At 50.9% G+C, this 27,567-nt stretch overlaps 1 protein-coding gene across 4 annotated transcripts in view; it reads left to right on the top strand.

Moving 5' to 3' along the window:
- Positions 1 to 27,567, top strand: part of PRRC2B (proline rich coiled-coil 2B) — a 657,801-nt gene that overhangs the window by 216,232 nt on the left and 414,002 nt on the right. For all 4 annotated transcript variants that reach the window (XM_086924792.1, XM_086924791.1, XM_086924790.1 and 1 more), the window contains exon 9: positions 7,822 to 7,979. In XM_086924792.1, coding sequence (XP_086780918.1) covers positions 7,822 to 7,979 — 158 coding nt within the window. The remainder of the gene's footprint in view (positions 1 to 7,821; positions 7,980 to 27,567) is intronic.

The following is a 27,567-nucleotide window of genomic DNA, read 5'->3' as shown; positions in this document are numbered from 1 at the left end:
GAGCCAGCTTCCTCTAAATGTGTACTGTGATCAGTGGCAATATCCTATACAGAGCCAGCTTCCTCTAAATGTGTACTGTGATCGTCAAACAGATGAAACACATCATTGTTATAAGAAATATTAGAATGATGAAAAAACGCAAACCATTCAACCATGTTAATTGTTCCTAATGTTCTATGTATTAGTAGTACTTCTATTCTAATGAAAGAATAATGGAAGCATCCTTCTGCCAGACCTATTTGGAAGGATCTAACCCCATACTCTGGAGTAATGTCTCAGGAAGCTGGCCTCAGCGCATTAACAAATGCACATGATCTGAATGTGCGAGCCTGCACACCTCTCTGCTTGCGCAGTTGTCTTCCTTCTTATAATGAATGTCTGGGCCTGCGGGGCTGGATCTCCTTCACAGCTCTCTACAGCATTCATCATAACCCCCATGTGAAGTGGCTCTCCCTGACTTGGGCACAGTTAAACAATAAAACACCAGTTATTGCATTCTGCTAGAGACAGTGTCGCTTAGTCTGAAGGTATAAAATGGTCTTCTATGAACACATAATAAAAAGGACATTGCATTCTTCTAATATGTGTTCCTGGAACTAACTGGACAGATTGTAGAAAGTCTACTAAAAATGTATGTGTGCATGGCACATTCTCATGTTGGTGAAAAAAGACGTGCAACCCACCATTTCAAAAAGATGCTAAGTTAAAGACTAAAATGGAGACCACGTAATCCCTTCAATGTCAACCCCACTCACGAACCAAAACAAGCATTTGAAATGCAAAAGGTCTCTTATTACTGAATGTTTGAGCTATTAGCTTTGCATTATTTGCAACGCCAAAAGCTCAAACTTTCAGGAATCACGCCTGTGCAAACTCAACCCCCAATCCGGACAAGTACCACAAGTCCCCTGGCAATGTCGGCGATCTATAGCAAGGCATTTAAGTAATTGCAAAGCACTTCATGTTCTGGCTGGTTGGGAAATAGAGAGGATGAAGCATGACTGTTCGTTTAAGCCTGCCCTATGTCGCTCTGTCCTGTGGTTTGATAAAATATAATTTGTTTTCATATATTGCTTGTAGGGAAGTGCCCCTTTTTGCATGGTTGCCCCCCACTTTTTGCGTAAAGTTGATACACTTTGACTGAGTGTGCCCTGGGTTCCTACCAGCCAGGCACCCAGGGACTATGTTCTTTCCCTAAACTGTAGTGTTGAAAAATCCCAATTGGCTACGCTTTGGCCATAAGTAATCCCCTTGTAAAAGGTACCATCGGTACCAAGGGAACTGTGACCGGGGAATGCCTCGAAGAGCTGCAGCACTTATTGTGCCACCCTCAGTCCCTGTACCTTTACATGCTACATGTTTTGGTGCAGAGCAAAGTGAAGTCGACGTGCACACATCCCTGTGTGCCAAGTCTACAATTCACTGCCCTGGCATAGGTAAGACACCCTTCTAGCTGGGTTCATAATACCAGTGTTGAGCGTACAGATGCATGTGGTATACACTGAGGGGTAGCTGTTCCTAAACAAGAAAAGTGGCAACCTAATTTGGTTTGCACATAGGTGTAAGAGTTGTCTCTCAGTAGAGTTGGGATGTCTAGAGTGATGGGGAACGCCTCCTTCTGAATATAGTGCCTTCGCACACCCTTGCAAGAGTCATGCTTCATCATCTAGCGTTGCTCCTTGTAGGGGTGGCGCTGCTGTTCCCCACGGGCCCTGCAAGAGGGCTCTTTGTCGGAGATCTTTTAAGGAGACGCCGCAGTTATGCATGCGGGTATGTGGGCCTGGGACAGTGAGTGGATGGGCGAGTTAAAATTATCTGCCATTACCTAGAACCTAGTTTTATTTTGTGGGTCCAGGTGATACGGTTAGAAATAGATCCGATGTGGAGCTTCTCATGGAAACATATGTAGGGGGGGATAAATGTAATCCTGTTGCTCTCAGTATCCGTGAGGGTGTGTGGAAAAGAATGGGGTCAACATGTTTCGTATTTTAACGGTCCATAAGGGATCTAAGGGCGCTTCGTCAGGACCAAAAGGTGAAAGGAATATATATAGAGGAGAAAGTGATCAGGGAAAAAAGGACCCCTGTAATACCTATAATCCGATGTTTGTGCGTCCCAGCGTTAGTAGGAACGGGTACTTCAAGTTCCTTTGCCCAACTCCCAGATAAGAAGTGAAGGGCCGCGTCTGCGTTCACTGCAGATATGAGGGAGAGTATAGTTGCTTGTCCCCTTTGGTGCCCGGTACCCAACAGTCTGTCAGAGAATAACCCTGACAGTGTCTAAGTACATTCTTGTACATTGTAAGTGCAGTAATGCCATAAAGACTTTATTTATTTATTCAAAGTTTTATACAGCGCGAACAAGATCTTTGCAGATATCAGAGCGCTTTACAGACACAGTGGCAGGGGCAACCGGAGGGTGATTAAATACAGTATTGGGTAAAATATGATAGCGTAGTAGAGTAGGATAACAGTCGAGTAAATATATGAGAACCAGTTAACGATCGTGTAACTAATAAAACCAAAAGAGGTGCAGAGTCTTAGATCCAGCAACAATAGATATCAGGTGGACTTAGGCTCAACGGATGGCTATTACCTCTTTCTTAAAGCTTGCAGGAACAAGGGGTAGGGGCAACAGGAAGGTAGTTGGAACCAACTATTAGGAATGAAATAGTAGTCGGTAGTAAGTCAAAAAGCATAATAGGATATCAGACATGAACAAATGTACTGCAGCAACGATGCAGAAGTCTGTTCCAGCAGCAGAAGAGTTCAGGTGAACTTGGCCATAAGCATTGTTTTTACCTCTTTCTTAAAAAGTGCCGTGGAGGAGATATGCCTGGTTTCAGGAGGGAGTGCATTCCAGATCCTGGGCGCCATTCCTGAGAAGGAGCGTTTGCAAGTTTTTTCCTTCCGGAATCTACGAGGTTTCAGGAGTAGATTTTTTGTACTTCTATTGGATCTCGAGCCTCCAGATATAGACAGCTTTTGGGTGAGGTAGCTGGGTGACTTGTGGTGTACTGCAGAGTGTGTCATAACGGCTATTTTCAGCTGCATTCTGGCCTCAAAGGGCAGCCAGTTCAGGGATTTTAGATCAGGGGATATATGCGAGTGTTTCCTAGAACCAGTGATGAGTCTCGCGGCAGCGTTCAAGGAGGCTCTTAAAGGAGCGGTTGTTGAAAGGGGGAGTCCGCTAAGGGTCACAATTCCGTAGTCTATGCGAGGGATGACTAGAGCCTGGACAGCAGTTTGGAAGTCCTTAGCTGGGAGGAAAGGTTTAAGTTTCCTCAGTGTGTTGACTTGGAAGTTAGCTCCTTTAGTGGCTATGCTAATGTGCTGCTGCATGTTGAGCTTGGCATCAAGTGTAATGCCTAAGGATTTCGCAGATTCCACAATTGTGGGTTGGACATTGAGGGCAGTTAGCCGATTGAGCCAGGTTTGGGTGATGGCAATTTTCGTTGGAGGGGAGATCAGAAGGAACTCAGTTTTCAGCGCATTTATTTTGAGGTGATTATCAGCCAGCCATGATTGGGTGTTTCTGAGTGTGGAGTTCAGAAGCTTGATATCTTCCGGGGATTGTAGCTTGAGGTAAAGTTGAGTGTCATCAGCGTACATATGGAAGTGTACATTAGATGCTTGAAGCAAGGTGGTGAGTGGTTCCATGACAAGGTTGAACAAAGTGGGGGATAGGGAGGATCCTTGTGGGACGCCTAAAGTTACCGGCACCGGTGAAGACAGCTTGTTGTTGATCTTGAACGTCTGAGACCGGTTATGTAGGAAGGAAGTGAACCATTTGAGAACAGTCCCGGATAGACCCATTCTGGTATTTAGCAGCTCCAGTAGGTTCTCATGTTTGACAGTGTCAAAAGCAGAGGAGAGGTCAAGGAGGATGAGGAGGCAGGAATAGTTGCGATCAAGGATTTGGAGGGCGTCATCAATTATGTGAGTCATAGCCGTTTCCGTGCTGTGTTTCGCTCGGAAGCCTGATTGATCAGTTTGATCTCCTCAACCCTTACCAATGTGCTTTGTCAGTTGGAGTTGTACACATTTGCAACAACCAGACACCTCTGTATTGGCAGCCATCTAGTTCCAGTTTTTTCATCATGCTCCATCTTCCACGTACCTACTGCACGCTAGCCTAGCGCCAAGATGCTCCTTCCGGAGCGAATGTTTACGCTCTATAAATACCCACAAATATCAAATATCAAATATCAAATTTTTCCAGAAGCTTGGCCAAGGTGGGGATATTGGTGATAGGGCGATAGTTGTTTAGGTCAGCCGGGTCAGCTGTAGGTTTCTTGAGTATAGGTGTGACTTGCCCCACCTTGAGGGAGTCTGGGATGAGGCCTTGTTGCAGGGAGCTGTTAATGATTTTGGTCCAGAGAGGGAGGAGCAGGGGGGTGAAGTCTTTCACAGCATTAGCAGGTAGGGGGTCAATGAAGTGATTAGAGGGCTTCAAGGTGCTGAGCAGTTTGTGAATTGCCTCCTCAGTGTAGGTGTCGAATGACGTCCATGATGCGATGTTTTTAGGGTGAGTGGTAGTCATGCTGATGGGGCTGGAATATCGGGTTGCATCATTGAGATCACTTCTTATGTTGTCGGTCTTTAGCTTAAAGAATGCAGAAAAGTCATCACAGTGTGGAATATCGCTTGTTGTGCTGTTTGATTGAGAGGGTTGCATCTCGGTTTGAGATTTGACTAGATCGAACAGTTTTCTTGGTCGGGTTTTTGCTTGGTCCAGCTGGAGGTTAAAGAAGTCTGATTTCGAGCGCTTGATTTTTCGAAAGTAGGCATTTCTCTTGCTCTTTAGCGTTTTAAGGTGCAGTGCTGAGGGGTCAGATCTCAAAGTGCGCTCTGCCATTCGCAAAGCACGTCTGTCTTCATTGAGTCTGCCATCATACCAAGGGTTAGAATTCTTGGTGGAGACTCTTTTCAGTTGCAGTGGGGCAGCTTCGTTGATGATTGAGTTCATAGAATCGAGATAGGTCGGTCAATGATTGAACATCATGGGCGCCCGCAGGGGGAAGGAGGAGACTGCAAGTGTGAGAAGGCAGGGAGTTCGGGTTGAGATTCTTCATGTCCCTTGTCCAGGTCTTGGATTTGTTGGGTTGAGCCGTGTTAGGTTTTACTTTTTCGTTGATGAAGAAAGTGATAATGTGGTGGTCTGACCAGTCACAGGGTTGGATCGACCCCAATTGGGTAGCGTCCTCTTTGGCGATAAGGTCGAGGATCGATCCTTTGTCGTGTGTCGGGCTGTTACAGATTTGGGTGAGGTCAAGCGCATTGAGGAAAGTTCTAAGACTATTCACCACTGCGTCTTTCTGATCGTTCCAGTGGAGATTGAAGTCACCCAGGTAAATTTGAGTGATCTGCCGACCGGCATTGGATGAGATCCTGTCCATGAGTTGTTGGGTAAAGGTGAGGTTGTCCCCGGGCGGGTGGTAGATGACCTGTAAAGAGCATACAGGTTTGTCCTCGCTGGAGATATCGAGGCAGAAGAGTTCACAGGAAGTGAGGGAGGGGGAGGTGACTTGGGTAACAGAGGATGCTCCTAAAAATGCATGCGATTCCACCGCCCGTCTTGCCGGTCCTGTCGAGTCTAATGATGTGGTAGTTGGGGGGGACTAGTATGTCCATTATAGGCGTAGAAGTTTCAGTTAGCCACGTTTCAGTCAGAATGGCTAGGTGGAGGTCCAATGCTATGATGAGATCCGCAATGTCGGAGGAGTGTCTCGGGCCGATCTACAGTTGAGTAGGAGGCATTTGAGTCTGGGGTGAGAAGGGTGGTCGAGTGTTCTAGAGAGAGGGGGATTTTTCTGAGATTATTGGGGACGGAACTTCTGTTGCTCTGAGTGGGGGGGCCTAAGGGGATTTGTGAGGATTGTGGGAATGGGGTGATGTGCAGCGGTTGTGTGTTTTAAGGGACCAGGGCCGAATGAGCGAAGGAGGGTGCATAGGTCGTGGTCCGAAAGGGGGTTGAGGGCGCGGCGGGGGCGTGTGTGATTGCGGGCGGGGATAGAGGGCCAACGCGGGGAGTATGATTTGAGAGGGTATGTGGGTGGCTTGTTGCGTGTGGGGGCAGTGGTAGGTAGGGGTTGTCTGGTGAGTGTGGTAAGAAGAACTTTGATGGTGTGGAGCTCTTCTTTGAGTTGAAAGAGGGTGGATATAATCATGTCCAGAGGTGGGTTGGGGATGGTGTGGGGGATGGGCGCTGCGGGCGAGTTGTTGATTAGGGAGCTGGAAAGGGGACTGGCTGGGGGGGGGGGGAATGTTAGCGTTGGTGCAAGGCTCTGAGGTAATAGTGAGTGGGGTGCTATTCGATGGGTGTGAGAGAATGTGGGTGAGGGGTGTGGATGGGAAAGGGGGGATGTTGGAGGCATAGGTGGGGGAGCTGGTGAGGGGCGGAGCAGGTGAGTTGAGGGATGGGTGGAGGCTGGAAACAGTGGGGGTGTGATGAGGGTATTGGGGGCTGAGGGTGGGGTGGGGGGAGCGAGGAGGAGGGGTTGAGGTAGGGGAGGTGGTGTGTTCTGCGACACTGGCTTGGAGAGTGTGGAAATGGGGAGTAAGCGTGGGAGGGGAGATAGGGTGGGAGATGGACCTGCCGCGGGGCGGGGGGGATAAGCTCCGGCCGATGGAGGCTTCTGCGAGACTCATAGGGGGTGAGAGTTGGGGGGTGGGGAAGGTGGGGGTATGGAGGATGTATGAGGGGTAGAAATCTCCGCCATTGGGTGAGGGGTGTGGAGAGGTTATATCGGGTAGGTGACTGACTACCGCGCTGGGGCTGTATAAGGGGGAGTAGTCTTCGCCCGTGGATGAGGGGTGTGGTAAGGTTACAACGGGTGGGTGACTGACTACAGCGCTGAGGGGATGGGAGAGGTGGGTGTCGTTCAGCTGATGTGCAAGGATAGGTAGGTTAGATTGAGGATTGGAAGTGGGGGGGTTGTGTAGCTTGAGGAGTTTCATCAATCAATCAAAGCATTTATATAGCGCGCTACTCACCCAGAGGGTCTCAAGGCGCTAGGGGAGGGTGGTCCGCTACTGCTCGAACAGCCAGGTCTTGAGTTGCTTCCTGAAGGCGAGGTGGTCCTGGGTCAGGCGGAGGTGGGTCGGGAGGGAGTTCCATGTCTTGGCGGCGAGGTAGGAGTTAGCAAAGGAGGTGCGCCGGTTAGAGATGTGTTCGAAGAAGGTGGGGAACAAATTGTCGAGCAGGTCCAGTTTCTTATCAGTGGATTGGAGTAGGATGGTACCGTTGTTCTAGATAGTGATGGTGGCTCTACCTGGGAAAGTTTGGGATGGTGTGGTAGTAAGTGTTAGGCCATGAGCGGATTTTCTGGTGGTAGAGATAGAGAGAATGGAGAGGAGGGCTTTCCTCCACTGTGCTCTGCGTAGAGTGTAGAGAATTAAATCTGGTCTGGGAGTTTGTCATTATGAACTCCACAACACCATAATGGCTTCACTGAAAACTAGGAAGTTTAATATCCAGCTTCTCTGCACATTAAACCCACGCTGATGCCACTTACATTTTTAAATGTATGGCAAATAGACAAATGAGTTTGTACATACTTTTTCTAAACAGTACTGTCCTTGCACTGACCCATGCCGTGCAAAGTCGCTGCTTTTGCTAGTCCTTCCTGCAGAGTCCTCATTCCCCTTCAGACTCATACGAATAGAGAATTACAGTAAACTGGACATGACTGGTGTCCTGTCGGCTGTTCTAGTTTAGAGCGAGCAATGGAGTCTTGGGCTGACTTGCAGCTATATCTGCTAATCTCAGAACACCACTTTTTTTTTTTTTTTTAAATAACTTGTGTTTTTCTTTGGGCAGAAAGGACAGGTTACCTGGTGCCCCAGTACGAGCAACCCGTGTAGTCCGCCCTCAAGCTCCAGGCCAAGTGGAACAAGCTCCTAGGGCTACCATCATACATGCAGAAGATCTGAAGGAGCTCGATGAGCTTGACAATGACACAGAGGACGGCTGGGCAGGTGAGCAGCTGCTTTGTTTCATGTACCGTTTAATGTCTCCTCATTCAGTTGGAGGCCATAAGGTGATTATTTATTATTTTTTAAGAATGCGAAGACAGTTAATGTAACCTTACAGTTGATAAAGCAAAGGTAGTTTTGCACCCCTAATTCTAAGTTGCACATGCATGTTTGTAAGTTTTGCAGCATGAATCTTTCTGGATTCACTATGCTGTGCATTATTCCGCTGTCTAGTGGTTGAGTCTGGAATCGGATTATTATTATTTTTTTTTTTCTTTGCCCAGGTGGGCATCGACTTTCCACCTTTTGGTGTACTTCTTGTGACGTCGGCACGCTTCCCGCGGAAGCTCCCACCTTTGGGTGCCATCTTTAGATTCTTTTTTCCGCTGTTGGGTCTGGATCGTTCCAAAGAGGCTCCAGAGTTTTGGAGGAAATAACACACAGAAAAGTCGAATTTTGCACGGAAAAGACTGAAGACGACGAGGAACAACACCATCAAGCCGGGACGACGAAGAAGATCTTCGAGAACTTTGACGTCAAACGGAGAATGCGCACACAGGGGGCCCCCTGAGCGCACAAAATGGACAAGACCCTTTTCAAATTCTGCCATAACTACCACCACAAACACGCGCAGAAGGACCAGCACCCGGTTTGTAACCTCTGCCTAACGGTCGACCACGAGAGGACTGAAACGCCTGCTGCGCCTTCACACCGAAGACTCTCTGTGTTAAAGAGCGACAGAGTAGAGCCAACTATAACATGCAAGGCAAAGGACAACCACCGTCGCTTCGGGACATGGTGCTCTCGAGCGACTAGGAGGACAACTTCGCCAAAGAAGACAACGACGACACGGTCGTAGAGACTGATGAGACTTCTAAAGAGGTAGGAGAGTCGACGACCCCTAAGCCCCCGACAGACCCTCTCAAGTCTAAGTCCTTGAAGGGAGCACTGGTGCCGAAAATCTCGACTGCCGCAGCTGCATCAAAGGACAAACAGCCCAGCGGATCGTTTGAAAAGGACTCCCAGGCGGCGAAGACCGTCGAAAAGCCAAGGTTGTCGAAGCACGTCCCCGAAAAGGAACAATCGACTTCGAAGGAGAAGGACCCGAAGGTCGCTTTGGCGTTGACAAAGGACCCTAAGGTCATTTTGACATTGACGAATGCGTCGAAGAGATCAGCCGAAAAGGCAGCCGAACTGGAGAGAAAGAAGAGACGGCTCGAGGCCGAAATGGATAACATCCTGCAAAGAAAAGAGTTCGACGAAAAGATGAAGAGGTTCGCGATTCCGTTGAAGCCAAAGACTGTGATCGTTGAAATAGAAGAGGAGGAGGAGTAGGACTTCGGTGCCGAAGGGCTGCCGAAAAGTCCCGAGACCCAGGACCATCCAGAGGAAGAAGCCTTCTATTACGAGGAGGAGGGCGACGATCAGCGGAAGACCCTCGACTCTGCATCCTCGGGGACACAGGACCTGGAGTGGCAGGACCTCGACACCGAAAGCCCAGAAGAGGCCGTGGACACGTACCCTTCGAGGCCTTCGCCGCCAGATGACATTGGGGTCTACAATATGGTAATCAAGAACACGGCAACGGCCTTTGGAGTCAAGCTAGATGAGGAAAAACCAAAAGCAGACTTCCTCTTGGAGACCCTGCCCCCCACATAAACTAGGAGCCAGTACCTCCCCATGCTTGAGTGTCATGGCTCAGGGGAAAGAGGCGTCCAAGGACCCGGCAACATGCAGGTCCGTCACGCCTAGGACAGTGAAGAAATATAAACACTTCTCTACGGATCCTCCCTACATCCGAGGATCAGTTACAGCGGACTCCATTATTGCGGCGACCGCCAGGAAAAGGGCAAATGTGACAACATCAGGGCCACCACCAGACAAGGAAAGCAGGAGGATGGACCGAACTGGGAGAAAGATAGAAAGAAATGCAACGATGCACTGGCGCATGGCAAACTCAAACGCCCTGCTGAACAGGCACCAGTACCAAATTCTGTGCGAGATAGGACAGCTGATCAAGCACCTCCCAGACGAGTACCAACAAAGAGCTTCACACCTTGTGGAGGAGGGGATAAATGTGGCAAATTCTTGCCTCAAAACAGCCTTGGATGGAGCTGATACGTCCAGCAGACTGATGATGTTGGGAATCACAGAGAGAAGGCAGGCCTGGCTCAGGATCTCAGGCTTCAAACCAGAGGTACAGCACAACATTCTAAGCACCCCTTTCAATGGGGACACACTGTTTGGGGCGCCGGTGGATGAAAAGCTCACCCAGCTGAAGAAAGAAAACTAAACTGCAAGGTCCATGGGGGCCTTACAATTCAGGGGGATGAAAAGGGGTACCCTGTCCGGAGACCAAACGGAAGAGTGGGAAAACTGCCAGGAACGTCACACCAGACATTCCGACAGTCAAACGCAACAGGGACATCAAAAACAAACCTGGCACTACCAGCAATAGGGCCAGTCCTTTCGCGGGAGGGCGAACGGATGTGGACAAAATAAGAGGGGGCCAACAACCCACCTCAAAGTGACTCAGTCATGCAATACGTGCCCACCCATGCAACTTCTCCCAGGGTGCAGCACAGCAAGACCAACAGAGGGTTACACGGACCAAACATCAACGAACATGTAACACCAGTAGGAGGCAGGCTAGGTCATTTCTTCCGGGAGTGGAAGAAGATGACCTCAGACAAATGGATACTCAACATCATACAGTTCGGATACAGCATAGAACTGGAAAAGACACCGCCAAACAGGAAGCCAAAAAGGAAGGCGCAGTCAGGAAAGGAGCTAGAGCTACTTCAAAAGGAAGCCAAGGAACTCCTCCAAAAAGAACCAGTACCATACAGAGAAAGTAACCAGGGAGTGTACTCAACCTACTTCCTGGTACCGAAGGTGGACGAAACACTGAGACCCATCCGGGACCTAAGGTTCCTAAACAAGTACTTAAAAACACAAAAGTTCAAGATGACGTCCCTACAAGAGGTCACTCCTCAGATAAGGGACGGAGACTTCATGGGCACCATAGACCTCAAAGATGCCTACCTGCACATCCCAATGAACAGGCAGCACAAACATCTACTGAGATTTACCATCAACAAAGATCACTACCAGTTCACAGCCCTAGCATTCGGACTAAAATCCGCACCAAGGGTCTTCACCAAGTGCCTCGCAGCAGTGGCAGGGCACCTAAGGAGGGAAGGGATCCATGTATACCCTTACCTAGATGACTGGCTAATAAAGGCAAGTTCACACAGGACATGCAAAGAACACGCACAGCGCGTATCTGAAAGAAACACGTTAGTATTAGATTCCTTACCTTAGAATATCCCCAGGCGTCAGTCTGGATCCGGAAACTTTTGCGTAGCAGTACCCCTGCGCGTCGGTAGGCGTCGTCTGCAGGCGTCCCCTGCGGCTCCGCGTCCGTCGTCAGCGTCGTGCGCCGTGATGACGTCGCTGGAGTATATAGACGCCGCCTCCGCGCGCTGACGTCAGTTCTTCTTTTTTCCGCGCCAGTAAGCGCAGATCCGAAGAGCAGTACTCCGGTCTTTTGACCAAGTTTTGTTAACTTTCTATATCTTTTTGGTGCCTGGTAGGATGCCCGGTTTGAAGAATTGTGACTGTTGTGACCGCACGATGTCGGTCACGGACCATCACCGACTCTGCCTCCGGTGTCTGGGCCCCGACCACGACGTGGACGCCTGCGTCGATTGCCGGGCTCTGACTAATACGGCTAGACAGGAGCGGTCCCGCAAGCTTCTCGAGCTCCGGGTGTCGGCCCCGCGTCGGGAGCGGTCCCGGTCCGGCCGGAGGTCCAGGGAGCGTTCGAGGGAGCGGTCGTGGAGCTGCGCCGGGCGCTCCGGAAGTAGTCACAATTCGTCGGGCTCTTCAGGTAAGAAACACAAGAAGTCGGGGCGTCGTCATCGTACCCCCGACTCCCCCGCCCCCCCCCCCCCCCCCTGAGGAGATTGAGGCGTTCCTCATGGCCATGAGGGCGCTCACTTCTCTGACGGGGCCTACGGCGCCTTCGGGCCCAGTGCTGCCGTCTGGGGGCCCTAGCGGTTCGGGTGTCCCTGACTCGACGCCATTGGGTGCTCCGGCCCCGGCGCCGCAAGGGCCTTCGGGGTCGACGCCGACTGGTCTGCCGGCCTCTCCGGCACCGATTCCATCGGGGTTACCCCCGACGCCGTCCCCGCGCGGCGCCGGTTCTCCTGCGCCGGCTCCGGGCGGCGTCGTCCCCATACCCTCCCCGAATCCGGACGCGGAGTCGAACCGGCGTCGCACGACGCCGGGCTCGACGCCGATGGGGCCTGTGAACCCCGAGGAGCCAGTCTACATTGTTGACTCCGAATATGGAGATGATGTGGAGTACGGTGAGGGTTGGGAGGGGTCTGAGGACCCTCTGTCACGTGAGTGCCAGTACGACGTGGACTGGACAGGTGATTTGGGTGATGCCAGTGGTCTGGACGACTCTCCTAACCCTGGCTTTGTCTCTCCTCCTTCCGTGGCGTCGGAGGAAGGGGCTGCCTATTCAGTGGTGTTGATGAGGGCTGCCAAGGCCTTACACCTTGAGCTCCCCGTCGCGGCCGTGAGGCCTAACATCCTCACTGAGGTCTTCAAACCGCAGTCATGCCCACAGGAGCCACTGCTGCCCGTTTAACGAAGCCTTGTCAGACGTTCTGTTGGGCACGTGGTCCAGGCCCTCTTCAGGTTCGCCTGTTGATCGGAACGTGGCCAGACGCCACCGTCCTTGTCCGGACGACCCCAAGTTCCTGTCCACCCATCCCACCCCTGAGAGTCTGGTGATCCAGGCCTCGACTTCCCAGACCGCATTCCCGTCGGCCCCGCCCGACCGGGAATCTAAGAGGTATGACCAGTATGGCAAGAAGGTCTTCTCGTCCCTGAGTTTGGGACTGCGGTCTTGCAACACCGCTTGCCTCTTGGGCCGCTACACCCACTCTGTGTGGGATACGGTCGCGGAACTGCTGCCAGAATGCCCCATGGAGGTGCGGGCGAAGCTCGGCAAGGCTGTGGCTGAGGGCCGAGATGCAGCAAAATATTCCATACGGTGTGGTCTTGATACGACCGACTCGCTAGGCAGAGCGATGTCCACGACGGTGGCGATTCGTCGCCACGCCTGGCTGAGATCCGCCAACTTTTTCAAGGCGGACCACGCGCTGGAACGCTTCAAGGACTCCAGGGTCACGGCCAAGTCCTTGGGTCTCTCGACCCAGCGCCAGCAAACTGGTTCGTTTCGCTCCTTTCGTGGCCAAGGAAGGGGCGTCCCCACACGTGCTGCCAGCCACGCGCCGCAACAATCTTTTCAACGCGGTGGCGGCCGTGGAAACCGCTGTGGCGGCGGTCGGGCTCAACGGCGGGGTCAGGCCACACCTCCCCCCGCAGCATCTGCCTCCAAATCCTCCTAGTCCGTGCTTTCAGGCCCATGTGACGCCAGTGGGTGGCAGGGTTCGCCATCACCACGCCCGCTGGCGCACAATCACATCGGACAGGTGGGTGCTGCAACTCGTCCGAAGGGGCTACTCCCTCCCCTTCGAGACCACTCCTCCAGCCATGCCACCGCAGAACCACCGTGTGTCAGGGGACCACTTGACACTTCTGCAGGAGGAAGTTACGGCCCTCTTGGCCAAGTGGGCCATCGAGCGCGTTCCTGGGCCAGAAGTAGGGCGTGGTTGCTATTCCCACTACTTTCTGGTGCCCAAGAAGGACAAAGGGGGCCTACGTCCTATCTTGGATCTACGGAACGTCAACGGCTTCCTCCGGAAGGAGAAGTTCAAGATGTTGACATTAGCTCAGGTCTTGGCTGCTCTAGACCCGCAAGACTGGATGGTAGCGTTGGACTTGCAGGATGCGTATTTTCACATCCCCGTCCTGCCGGCCCACCGGCGTTACCTGCGGTTCACGGTAGGCCAGGAGCACTTTCAGTTTATCGTGCTCCCCTTCGGCCTTACCAGAGCCCCACGGGTGTTCACAAAGGTGTTGGCGGTGGTCGCAGCCCATCTGCGCAGGTTAGGGGTTTGTCTTCCCCTACCTAGACGACTGGTTGTTGAAGGCGGGCTCGCCCCAGACAGTCGTCCACCACCTTCAGATGACGGCAGACCTCTTGCACGACCTGGGGTTCTCCATCAATGTGCCGAAATCGCACCTGTGTCCCTCTCAAAAGCTCCTTTTCATCGGAGCGGTTCTGGACTCGGCGCAGTTTCGGGTTTATCCTCCGGAGCGGCGGGTCCGGGATATACAGGCTTTGATTCCCATCTTTCAGCCGCTATCCCGGGTTTCGGTCAGGTTGACGCTGCGGCTGCTGGGGCTGATGGCTTCCTGCATCCTCCTGTGCATCACGCCCGGTGGCGGATGCGGGCTCTGCAGTGGGACCTGACGTTTCAGTGGGCCCAGCATCAGGGCAACTTGTCCGACCACGTCTTGATCTCGGAGGGCACTGCGAGACCACTGCAGTGGTGGCTTACGGACCGCGATTGGGTCAGTGGCAGATCCCTCTCCCTTCCCCAACCGGAGCACGTTGTCGTGACGGACGCGTCCCTCCAGGGCTGGGGAGGCCACTTGGGAGAGGCGGAGATCAGAGGCATCTGGTCTCCGGCGGAGTCCCGGCTCCATATCCACCTGTTGGAGCTACGGGCGATTCGTCTAGCACTGAAGGCATTCCTCCCCTTTGTCAACGGGAGTGTAGTGCAGGTGTTCACAGACAACACCACCGCCATGTGGTACTGCAACAAACAGGGCGGGCTGGGGTCGTGGACCCTTTGCCAGGAGGCTCTGCGCCTCTGGCAGTGGCTGGAACGTCAGGGCGTGACTTTGACGGTTCAACACCTGGCAGGTTCTCTGAACGCCAGGGCGGACGAACTCAGCCGTCGGTGCTCGATGGATCACGAATGGCGTCTGAACTCGGACGTGGCGCAAGGCCTCTTTCTGCGATGGGGAGAGCCTTGGTTAGATCTATTCGCCACAGAAGAGAACGCGCAATGTCATCAGTTCTGCGCGTTGGAGTTTCCAAGACTGCACTCGCACGGCGACGCCTTTCGGCGCGAGTGGAGTTGCGGTCTGTTATACGCCTTTCCTCCTATACCACTTCTGCCCAGAGTGCTGAAGATCAGGCGCGACCGGGCCCAAGTTATCCTTGTAGCTCCGGACTGGACTCGAAGGTACTGGTATCCCGAGCTACTCAGCATGTCAGTCGGTCCCCCGATCCGCCTGCCCCTTCAGGAGGACCTTCTGTTGCAGCAGCAGGGGACGGTCCTCTACCCGAACCTGTCCAGTCTCCACCTCCATGCTTGGAGATTGAGCGGCGGCAGTTAAGGCCATTTGACTTGCCTCCTGAAGTCTGTGATGTAATTCTGGCAGCCAGGCGTCCCTCCACAAAGTCGGTATACGCCTGTCGGTGGAACAGATTTGTGGCATGGTGCACAGCAAAGGCTGTGGATCCTCTTTCTGCCCCTCTTTCCGAGGTTCTTCTGTTTCTTCTCTCTCTTGCCCAGCAGGGCTCTGCTCTGGGCACTATCAATGGCTACCTTTCGGCCCTTTCAGCCTTTCTAAGGCTTCCTGATCAGCCTTCTTTGTTCAAGTCCCCAATTGTAACGAGATTCTTGAAGGGCATCACACACATGTATCCACCTGTTCCGTTTGTGATGCCTCAGTGGGACTTGAACCTGGTTATAACCTTTTTGATGTGTGCTCCCTTTGAGCCCCTTCATTCTTGTCCTCTCAGTCTCCTGACCTTAAAGACGGCTTTCCTGGTTGCCATCACCTCTGCCAGGAGAGTGAGTGAGCTCCAGGCTCTTTCTGTCCAACCTCCTTTCCTGTCCAACCTCCTTTCCTGTCCATTCATCCTGACAAGGTGGTTCTAAGGACTAGACCTTCTTTCCTGCCCAAAGTAGTTTCTGCTTTTCACATCGGGCAGTCCATCACCCTCCCCTCCTTCTTCCCGCCTCCGCATCCTTCAAAGGATGAAGAGCGGCTCCATCGTCTGGACCCAAAACGTGCGCTTTCATTTTATATGGATCGCACACGCCAGTTCCGGGTGGATGACCAACTGTTTGTTGGCTACGTGTGTGCGAAGAAGGGACGGGCGGTACATAAACGGACCATCTCTCGGTGGGTCGTTCTGTGCATCAAAGCGTGCTACTCTTTGGCTCGGAAGGAGCCTCCTGTTGGGCTGAGGGCCCATTCCACTCGGGCCACGGCGGCTACTACTGCCCTGGGCCGGGGAGTCCCCTTGCAGGACATTTGCCTGGCGGCTACGTGGGCCTCGCTGCACACCTTTGCGAGGCACTACTGCCTGGACAGTCGAGTCCGGAGGGATGGCTTCTTCGGCCGTTCTGTCCTCCAGGACTTTCTGGTGTAGGAATGTATTGGTTCGCAGACCCACCACCGGGGTTGGTATTGCTGGGGTATCTATTCTAAGGTAAGGAATCTAATACTAACGTGTTTCTTTCAGATGAACAAGTTACTTACCTTCGGTAACGATATATCTGTAAGAAACATTAGTTAGTATTAGATTCCTTACCGAACCCACCCATCCTCCCCGTTCTGCGAACTGATACCTAGGGTTAAGGACATCCCTTTCAGGGCCCTAGTTTCAAATGGCACCAGTGTTGGTTCTCACATGGCTCTGCGTGTTCTGGCGCGGAAAAGCTGTGTACAAAGAACTGACGTCAGCGCGCGGAGGCGGCGTCTATATACTCCAGCGACGTCATCACGGCGCACGACGCCGACGACGGACGCGGAGCCGCAGGGGGCGCCTGCAGACGACGCCTACCGACGCGCAGGGCTACTGCTACGCAAAAGTTTTCGGATCCAGACTGACGCCTGGGGATATTCTAAAGTAAGGAATCTAATATATAATGTTTCTTACAGATATATCGTTACCGAAGGTAAGTAACTTGTTCGACAAGTACACTGATGGACCTGGGATTCTCCATTCACTGGGGGAAATCCTCAATGGAACCAGAGCAAGTAAAAATCTTCCTAGGAGCACAGATCAACACCATACAGAGCAAGGTGTTCCCCAGCGACAAGAGAACAGTGGCCCTGCTGAAGGAGACGCGCCTCTACCAGAAGGGGTGAGCTCCGACGGTGAGGTCAGCGAGCAAGTTCATGGGCATGATGGCCTCCTGCATACATCTGGTACAAATGTACGGCTCCACATGAGACCATTCCAGGAATGGCTACAACATAAATGGTCACAAGCTACAGGAAGTTGGGAAGATCTAGTGGTTGTAACGCACTCAGTGCAGGAGGAGATATTGTGGTGGAACAAGGAGAACATAACAGAAGGGAAGCCTTTAACACCACCAACCCCAACTGTGACCATCACCACAGACTCATCCCAGAATGGATGGGGAGCACACATGAGCAAGCTCAGGGTGAGCGGTCTGTGGACTCCAGCGAATGCGGTCAAACACATCAACTACCTGGAACTAAAGACAGTGTTCCTCGCCCTGAAAGCCTTCCAGACAAAACTGTACAACCAGAGTGTTGATCCAGACAGACAACACAACAACTATGTTCTACATCAACAAGCACGGAGGAACACAATCAGCCCCGCTATCGAACCTAGCACAGGAGATAAGGAGATGGCCATGATAGAAAGTGTCATGGCACAGGGGAGAGAGGCTTTCAAGGAGCCTGCAACCTGCAAAGCCGTCACACCCAGGACTGAGAAAGTATAAGCACACCTCCAAGGACCCACCCTACATTTAGGGCTCTGTCTCAGCAGACTCCATCGCAGGAAGAGGGCCAATGTGCCAACTACTTCTGGGCCACCCCCAGACAAAGAAAGCAGAAGGGTGGACCTGGTTGGGAGGAAAATTGAACGGAATGCCGCAATGCACTGGCGCATGGCAAATTCCAACGCACTGCTCAACAGGCACCAGAACCAGATCCTGGAAGAACTGGGCCAGTTAATAAAGAACATGCCTCAGGAAGTTAAGCAAAGAGCTGAACACCTTGTTGAGGAGGCGATGAATGTGGCGAATTCTTGCCTCAAAACCGCCCTGGACGGAGCAGACACCTCCTGCAGACTCATGATGATGGGCATCACAGAAAGGCCAGCCTGGCTCAGGGTTTCAGGCTTCAAGCCCGAAGTGCAACACAGCATCCTGAACACCCTGTTCAACGGAGACATTGTTCAGGGCCCCAGTGGATGAGAAGCTCAGCCAACTGAAGAAGGATAACGAGACTGCAAGATCCATGGGGGCATTACAGTTCAGAGGTACTAAGAGAGGCACCCCGTCACGGAGGCCTAACGGAAGGGGAGAAAACCAGCCAGGGACATCGCACCAGGCGTTCCAACAAGCCCACCAGGCCGACACCCAGACACAGCAGGGGCAACAAAAGCAGTCCTGGTAGTGCCAGCCAAGAGGCCAGTCCTTTCGCTGGAGAGGGAATGGACGTGGTCAGAATAAGAGAGGGGGACAACAACCCCCCTCTAAGTGACTTAAGCAAGCTCCATGTGCCTACCCAAGCAAAGACTCCCATGGTGGAGCACAAATACAACAGACAGGTGTCATGCGAAGTAAACACCTGCGAGCATGTAAGACCAGTGGGAGGAAGACTAAAGCACTTCTTCCAGGAGTGGAAGAGAATAACCTCAGACAAATGGGTACTCGTCATACAGTTCGGGTACTGCATAGAGTTGAAAGGGAAACATACTAACCGAGCCAAAAAGAGGGGCACTAGCACGGAAAGAGCTAGACCTCCAAGAGGAAGCTAAAGAGCTCCTGCAAAAGCAGGCCATAGAACCAGTACCTTACAGAGAAAGGTACAGGGGCGTGTACTCAACATACTTCCTGGTACCAAAGGTAGACGAAACAATGAGACCCATCCTGGACCTAAGGTTCTTAAATAGATTCATAAGAACGCAAAAGTTCAAAATGACCTCCCTGCAAGAGGTACTTCCCCAATTGCAAGGCGGGGACTTCATGGTCACCATAGACTTCAAGGATGCCTACCTGCACATCCCAATTAACAGAGGGCACAGGCATCTCCTCAGATTCGTCGTAGACGAAGACCACTACCAGTTCACAACCCGGCGTTAGGCCTCAAATCGGCACCAAGGGTCTTCACAAAGTGCCTCGCTACAGTCGCAGCACACCTATGAAGGGAAGGAATACATGTATACCCTTACCTGGATGACTGGCTAATAAAAGCAAGCTCAAACAGAACGTGCAAACAGCACGCACAGAGAGTGACAAGCACGCTGATGAACCTGGGATTCTCCATCCACTGGGGGAAATCCTCAATGGAACCCGAACAAATAAAAATCTTCCTGGGAGCACAGATCGACACCTTACAAAGCAAGGTGTTCCCTAGCGAGAACTATCTGGAACTCGCTACCACTTCACATACGAAAGGAGGGAAGTCTCTCCAGGTTCTGTAAAGAGATAAAGACCTGGTTGTTCGATCAGTAACCTTGAACGACCTCTGCTATATTATTACATCCATGATGTTGTGCTCTTAGGCGCCGGGAAACCCTTTTTGGGTAGCTGTCTGCGCCATATAAGTTAAAAAAATAAAATAAATAAATAATAAGAGAACAATGGCGCTGGTGAAGGAGACGCAGCTCTACCAGAAGGGGCAAGCTCAGACCGCGAGGACGGCAAGCAAAATCATGGGCATGATGGCATCATGCCTACACCTAGTGCCAAATATTCGGCTACACATGAGACCTTTACAGGAATGGCTACAAGAGCAATGATCACAAGCTACAGGTCGTTGGGAGGATCTAGTGGTTGTAACGCACTCAGTGCAGAAAGAGATGGCATGGTGGAACATGGGGAATATAACGAGGGGGAAGCCTCTGACGCCACCAACGCCAACAGTGACCATCACCACAGACTCATCCCAGAAGGGTTGGGGCGCTCACGTGGAGAAACTCAGTGAGGTGTCTGTGGGCACCAGCAGATGCGGTCAAACACATCATTTACCTGGAGTTGAAGACCGTTTTCCTCACGATAAAGGCCTTCCAGACGAAACTGTACAATCAGAGTGTTGATCCAGACAGACAACATGACAGCGATGTTCTACATCATCAAGCAGGGTGGGACACAATCTGCCCCGCTTTCGAAGCTAGCGCAGGAAATATGGAGATGGGCCATCCCACTCAAGATAGACCTGCTAGCCATACATCTACCAGGGAAGGACAATGTAGAAGCAGATTGCCTCAGCAGATAGACATTGGCATCCCACAAGTGGGAGCTCAATGCACAAGAGACAAGGAGGCTGTTCGACAGGGGGGTGGACCTATTTGCAACACGCCAGAATGCAACATGCCGAAACTTCGCATCCAGGCATCCAGGCAGCCCGGTGAGGGCTCCCTGGGGAATGCCCTATGGATAGACTGGTCCAAGACATTTGCTTACGCTTTTCCCCCGATACCGTTGGTGCACAGGGTACTCAGCAAGTGCAGAACGAGCAACATGACACTGATACTGGTCGCACTGCAGTGGGCCAGGCAAACATGGTACTCACAGATCATGGAGATGACACAGAGTGCACCCCACAGATTCGGGAGAAGGAAAGACCTACACTCCGTGTAAAACGGAGAGGTGCTGCACCCGCAGCCAGAGAGCCTGAGCCTAGTAGCGTGGCTCCTCAGGACATAGTTTGCACATTTGAGACTGCCAGAAAGCACCCTGAGGGTTCTTCGGGAGGCACGAAAGCCTAGCACACGGAAGTGCTACGTATCAAAATGGAAGAGATTCACACTGTGGTGCAGGAGGGAAAAGCTGCACAATAAGATGCAGAAGGACTCAACGGTGCTAAATTACCTCGCGCACCTTCTTGACAAAAATCTGAGCTCATCCTCGTTAAGAGTTCACTTGGCACAAATAGTCGCTCACACAAGGGGAGAAACATGCAAGAGTTTCTTCATGTCACAGGTCGTTAAGAGATTCCTGGAGGGAGCAAAGAGGATCGCACTACCAAAGAGGGTGCCGCCACCTGCATGGAACCTTAACCTAGTCATAACGGAACTCATGAAAGAGCCTTTCGAGCCAATCCACAAGGCCTCCCTACAAATGCTGACCATGAAAACAGCTTTCCTAGTAGCAATCGCCTCACTGCGCAGAGTGAGCGAACTACAGTCGCTAACGCTACAAGAACCCTACATCCAGATACACAATGATAGGGTGGTGATGAGGATGAACCCACACTTCATGCCAAAGGTGGTGTCTAGATTCCACATGAACCAGACTATACAAATACCAAGTTTCTTCCAGAAACCAGCCACAAGCGCTGAAAGGGCACTGCACACCCTAGACGCCAGAAGTGCAGTCATGCACTACATTGAGAGAACGAAGGAACACAGGAAAACAAAGCAGTTCTTTGTGTCCTTCACTAACAGTTTCAAGGGGAAACCAGTAACTAAAGGAACAATTGCGCGATGGATCGCCCAAACAATACAGTTCTGCCACGAACGAGCAGGACAGGAACTAGCAGAGGGGACTCGTGCCCACTCTACCAGGAAAAAGGGAGCGACAATAGCTTTCCTAGCTAACACATCCATTCAGGACATATGCCTGGCGGCAACATGGGCTTCGGTGCTCACGTTCACGAAGCACTACTGTGTGGATATTCAGATGAACAAGGAAGCACAAGTCGGACAAAAGGTAACCAACGCTCATCTTCCACCCAGCCGCCACAAACATGAGAAACCGCTACAAAGTCTATGCACTGCAAAGTGAATCCAGAAAGATTCACGCTGCAAAACGAATAGTTTCTTACCTGTCGGTGTAGTTTTGCAGCTTGAAGATCTTTCTGGATTCACTAGCGAACCCACCCACCTCCGCCAGAAAGATGAGGCTGGAGAGAAAAAGGTGGTCGAAACAGAGACAATACTTGAAAAAGAAGCCTTAGAGGCTAAAGCGGTGAATGACTTAGTTGAACATTGCCATACCTTCGGAAACAGAACGAACACGAGAAAAAGAATCCGAAGATGGCACCCAAGAGTGGGAGCTTCCGCAGGAAGCGTGCCGACGTTGCCAGAAATACACCAAAAGGTGGGACATCTACGCTCACCTGGGCTACGAAGAAAAAAAAACACACAAATCAAAGACTATGATTCTGGACCCAACCACCAGAACGCGGAATAATGCACAGCATAGTGAATCCAGAAAGATCTTCAAGCTGCAAAACTACACCGACAGGTAAACTAGAGCACTCTGCGTTTACTACGAGCCAAGGAGACCTACCACAAGAAGGTGCTATGTGGCAAAATGGAAGAATTATCCAATGGTGCAGCAAGAAAAAGCTACACAAGAAGATGACAAGGGAGTCAACGGTGCTAAGATATCTCACGCAACTGTTGAAGGCAAAACTAAGTTCATCCTCGCTAAGAGTACACCTAGCAGCGATCGTAGCCTACACAAGAGGAGAAACGGCGAAGAGTTTCTTTACATCACAGATAGTAAAGAGATTCCTGGAAGGGACAAAGAGGATCGCACCACCAAAGAGTATGCCGCCACCAGCATGGAACCTTAATTTAGCCCTAACAAAGCTCATGAAAGCGCCCTTTGAACCCATTCATAAGGCCTCCCTACAAATGCTGACAATGAAAACCACTTTCTTGGTGGCAATCCCCTCGCTGCGCAGGGTGAGCGAACTACAGGCATTAATGCTAACGGAACCCTACATCCAAATACACAATGATAGGGTGGTGATGAGAACGGACCCACACTTTATGCCAAAGGTGGTGTCAAGGTTCCACATCAACCAGACAGTATAAATACCAAGCTTCTTTCAGAAACCGGCCACAAGCGCAGAGAGGGCACTGCACACTCTGGACGCTAGAAGGGCAGTAATGCACTACATAGAGAGAACCAAGGAGCTCTGGAAAACAAAGCAGTTATTGGTGTCCTTTCGCAAGCAGTTTCCTGGGTAGACCTGTAACAAAGGGAACCATCGCATGATGGATTGCACAAACTATACAATTCTGCCACAGACGGGCAGACCAAGAACTAGCAGAAGGTGCACGGGCCCACTCTACCAGGAAAAAAGGAGAAATAGCCTTCCTGGCTAACACACCCATTCAAGACATATTCCTGGCCGCAACATGGGATTCAGTGCACACGTTCACTAAGCACTACTGTGTGGATATACAAATGAACAAGGAAGCACAAGTAGGACAGAAGGTGCTTGAACATATATTCAACAACCAACGCTCATCTTCTATCCAGCCGCCACAAACATAACAAACCGCTACAAAGTCTATGCACAGCATAGTGAATCCAGAAAGATTCACGCTGCAAAACAAATAGTTTCTTACCTGTCGGTGTAGTTTTGCAGCTTGAAGATCTTGCTGGATTCACTAGCGAACCCACCCACCTCCGCCAGAAAGATGAGGCTGGAGATGCAGGTGGTAATACTAGGACAATGCAGAAACAGACACCTTGAAGGACAAAGCGGAAAAGTCACTTACTTGAAAAAGAACATTGCCAAAGGATTCGCAAACGGAACACAAAAACAAGAAAAAATAATCTGTAGATGGCGCCCAAAATTGGGAGCTTCCGCAGGAAGCGTGCCGACGTCACAAAGTACATCAAAAGGTGGGACGTCGACGCCCACCTGGGCTACGAAAAAAAAAGAAAGAAAAGATTAAGATTCCGGACCTAACCACTAGACCGTGGAATAATGCACAGCATAATGAATCCAGCAAGATCTTCAAGCTGCAAAACTTACCTGACAGGTTAGAAACTATTCGTTTTGCAGCGTGAATCTTTCTGGATTCACTATGCTGTGCATTATTCCACGGTCTAGTGGTTGGGTCCGGGATCGGAGTCTTTTTTTTTTTTTTTTGTTCTGGGATTTTAGGTCTGGCTGATCGAACGCGCATGCGTTCTCAGCGAGACTTAAGGGCTCTCAAAAATGCACCCAAAGGCGGATTGCCTACAGTGCATGTGTGCAGGTGCGTGCACATCGAACACCATTTGGCAGCCTGTGAGCCTCTCTCCGCACTCATGCTGGTTTGCTTGCAGCTGGCATCAGACTTCAAACACTTGTAAGGAATGCGCTCTGTATTGCCTGCCTGCTCAGCAACACACACTCCACACAATACCACTCAGAGCCACATATTTATATGCTACATAATTACACTGCGCTCAATGCAACATACACTCCAAACATTACCACTCAGTGCCATATAATTACACGCCACATAATTACTCTACTGAATACAACATACACTTCACACAGTACCACTTAGTGCCACATATTTATATGCAAAAACAACAGTTGATGGACAGAATGCAGAACTGTCATACATTCACCCCAGTACAGAGATCTGGGCCTGAATCCATAGTTTTGTTTGCACTCCACACCACCCCAGTTCAGACATGGCCATATGCAAATCAGCCTTGACCCTGTGCCTCATGGGAACAGTCCAGCCCGAACTGCCAAGCCGTGTCTTCCCTGGACCGGAATCAAGCATCCTAGGACCGGTTTCTGGCTATCAGCCGTCTTCAGCCAGGCTAGCTTGACTCCAGTGATGTGGAGAGCATGGGACTCGCGTCTGAGCATACCCATCCCACACGGGACACACGTCTGAGCATACCCATCCCACGCTGGGTGACAAATGCAAAAACAACAGTTGATGGACAGAATGTAGAACAATGTCCTACATTCACCCCAGTACAGAGATCTGGGCCTAAATCCATCGTTTTTTTGCACTCCACACACCCCAGTTCAGACATGGCCATATGCAAATCAGCCTTGACCCTGTGCCACATGGGAACAGTCCAGCCCGAACTGCCAAGCCATGTCTTTCCTGGACTGGAATCAAGCATCCCAGGACCGGTTTCTGGCTATCAGCCTTCTTCAGCCTGGATAGCTTGACTCCAGTGGTGTGGAGAGTATGGGACTCACGTCAGAGCATACCCATCCCACTCAGGGTGACAAATGCAAAAACAGTTGATGGACGGAATGCAGAACAATGTCATACATTCACCCCAGTACAGAGATCTGGGCCTAAATCCATCGTTTTTTGGTACTCCACACCACCCCAGTTCAGACATGGCCATATGCAAATCAGCCTTGACCCTGTGCCTCATGGGACCCATGATGCTTGTTTCCGGTCCAGGGAAGACCTGGCTTGGGAGTTCGGGCTGGACTGTTCCCATGAGGCACAGGGTCAGACTGATTTGCATATGGCCATGTCTGAACTGGGGTGGCTGAGTGACCTAAAGAATGGTGATGGATTGAACCCAGATCAGTTGACTGGTGGTGAGTGTTTGATTTGCTCAAACGCTCCGTCCATCATCCCCTTTTGCATCACATATTTATATGCTACATAATTACACTGCACTCACTGCAACATACACTCCAAATACCACATAATTACACGCCACATAAATACACGCCACATTATTACTCTACTGAATGCAACACACTCCACACAATACCACTCAGTGTCACATAATTATATGCTACATAATTACACTGCGCTCAACGCAACATACACTCCAAATACCACTCGGTGCCACATAGTTACACGCCACATAATTACACTGCACTCAATGCAACATACACTCCAAATACCACTCAGTGCACATAATTACACACCACATAATTACACTGCACTCAATGAAACATACACTCCAAATACCACTCAGTGCCACATAATTACACGCCCCTCAATGCAACATACTCTCCAAACAATACCACTCAGTGCCTGTGAGAAAGTGGCTCTATATACACTGGACCAGAATAAGGTACAGTGTGTATAGAGTCCACAAACCCCAGAGGTATAACAGAGGTTAAAGCCAGTTGTGAACTTACTCTCTAAAGTGGTAACTTGGTGGAGCAGTAAGGCAGTACCAGAGGACAGTGTAAAGCATGTGTTGTACACACTCAGTCAGCAAAAGGTTTCACACACTCAGGGACTGAACTCCAGGCCAATTGTTTTTAATATCAAAGATATAGTTTTTTTTTTAGAACCAACAGGTATCAAAATATACTGTTCTCAATATGAGAGGCCTCAGAGGAGTACTTTGCAGAAAGGCAATAAACTTTGTAAACACAATAGGTACAGGGGTTGCCTTAGGCAACACAATTCTAGACACAATTTTGCATTGAGCTCAATGGATTTTCTTATATAAACAGTTGATTACTTTGTAGATTACTTTGCTAGTTCCAGGACTGGCTCCTAGATTCAGCCCTGGGGTCGAAGCTGAAAACAATTTAGTAAAAACATTTGTTATTGCAGTCATTTTTCAGGAATATAAAGCTATTTTAAAAGTTCATACTTAAAAACTTTTCAACAGGAATCTGGCAATGATATCCAATGGGAGAAAATTCAAGTTGCAGGTAAAGTACGATCTCGTTACTTTTGTAATCCAGTACTGGTCTCCTAGGTCCAGCATTGGGGTCTCAACTTAAAACAGGTAAGTAATTTCGTTTCAGTATTTCGTATGATTTTTAAAGAATATTTCAAGTTTACAAAAGCAGACAATGGATTCCTATGGCGAAAATACAGGTTACTAGTAAACCCGGTAAGGATTACTTTTGCGGTTCAGTACTGGGCTACAAGGTACAGTACTGGCTTCTCCCCTGATCACAGGTGAGTACTTCGGAATTCGGCTGATTGTATATGAATATTTTTAGTTTCCAAAACTTCACACTTAGAAGATTTTTCGAGTCAAACCAGTCAATGTTATCTAATGGCAGGTAAGTGAGTTACTGCTTTCCCGGTGAGTACTTGGCTGGTGAAGTTAGGGTTCTGGGCATAGACTCAGGGGTCCCCCAGGGTCAGGTAAGTGCAGTTGGTTCAACCCCAGCGGCACAGGGGCGGCCGGGTGCAGAGGTAGTTAGGCCCAATGTTATCCAATGAGAGAAAGGGGGCCTCCCGTTGGTGGCTGCTGGCTAGCAGGCCACGCGGCTGTGGGAGCTGGGCTCCTGGTCACTTGCTCAGGGCAAATGGGGAAGTTGGATAGGGTACAGGTTGAACTGCCAGGGGCACTCGGGTGTCTGGGTGCAGGGTGCTTTTGAGCCGTCGGGTGCTCAATGTTATTCAATGAGGAACTTGAAAAGGGAACCAAGGCTGCAGGCTCGGGGGCTAAGGATCTTCTGGAGCGACCAACACTTTGAGGAGTAAGTTGGGATATTGGAGGATAGGAAGGCACCCAGGAGTTGGGCACAGGTTGCCGTGGGGCGCCGGGTGCAGGGGTGTCTTTTGAGGTCGAGAAATCTTATCCCCTGCTGGTCGCGGTCGGAGGGGTCCTCTATCCTGAGGCTGCAGGCGTCGTCTGGGTCGTCTAGGAGGGTCTTTGGGCGCTGGACATCGGGTCCCTGTCGCCGGGGGGGGGATGTCCTCGTGGCCCGGATCACTCTGGCACAGGCCGGGCTCTGCGGGTGCAGAGTGGGTTGGTCCGGAGCTTCTTGGCTGGCACCAGGGGTGTTGTTGCAGCAGAGCCTCTGCTGATGGGAGTCCCAGGCTTTAAGAGGGTCAAGGCAGGCAGGTCTTCTGGGTGTCCCAAGGTTGCTGTCCGCAGGAGTCGCCGGCATTAGGCAGGAGCAGGTTCCAGTATCGACAGGCCGGTAGGGCTGGGGCCAAGTCAGTTGATGTTGT

Source organism: Lissotriton vulgaris, chromosome 5, assembly GCF_964263255.1.
Source record: "Lissotriton vulgaris chromosome 5, aLisVul1.2, whole genome shotgun sequence".
Taxonomy (NCBI): Eukaryota; Metazoa; Chordata; class Amphibia; order Caudata; family Salamandridae; genus Lissotriton; species Lissotriton vulgaris.
Note: the sequence above shows the minus strand (reverse complement) of the source record. Positions and strands in the feature narration are given on the sequence as shown.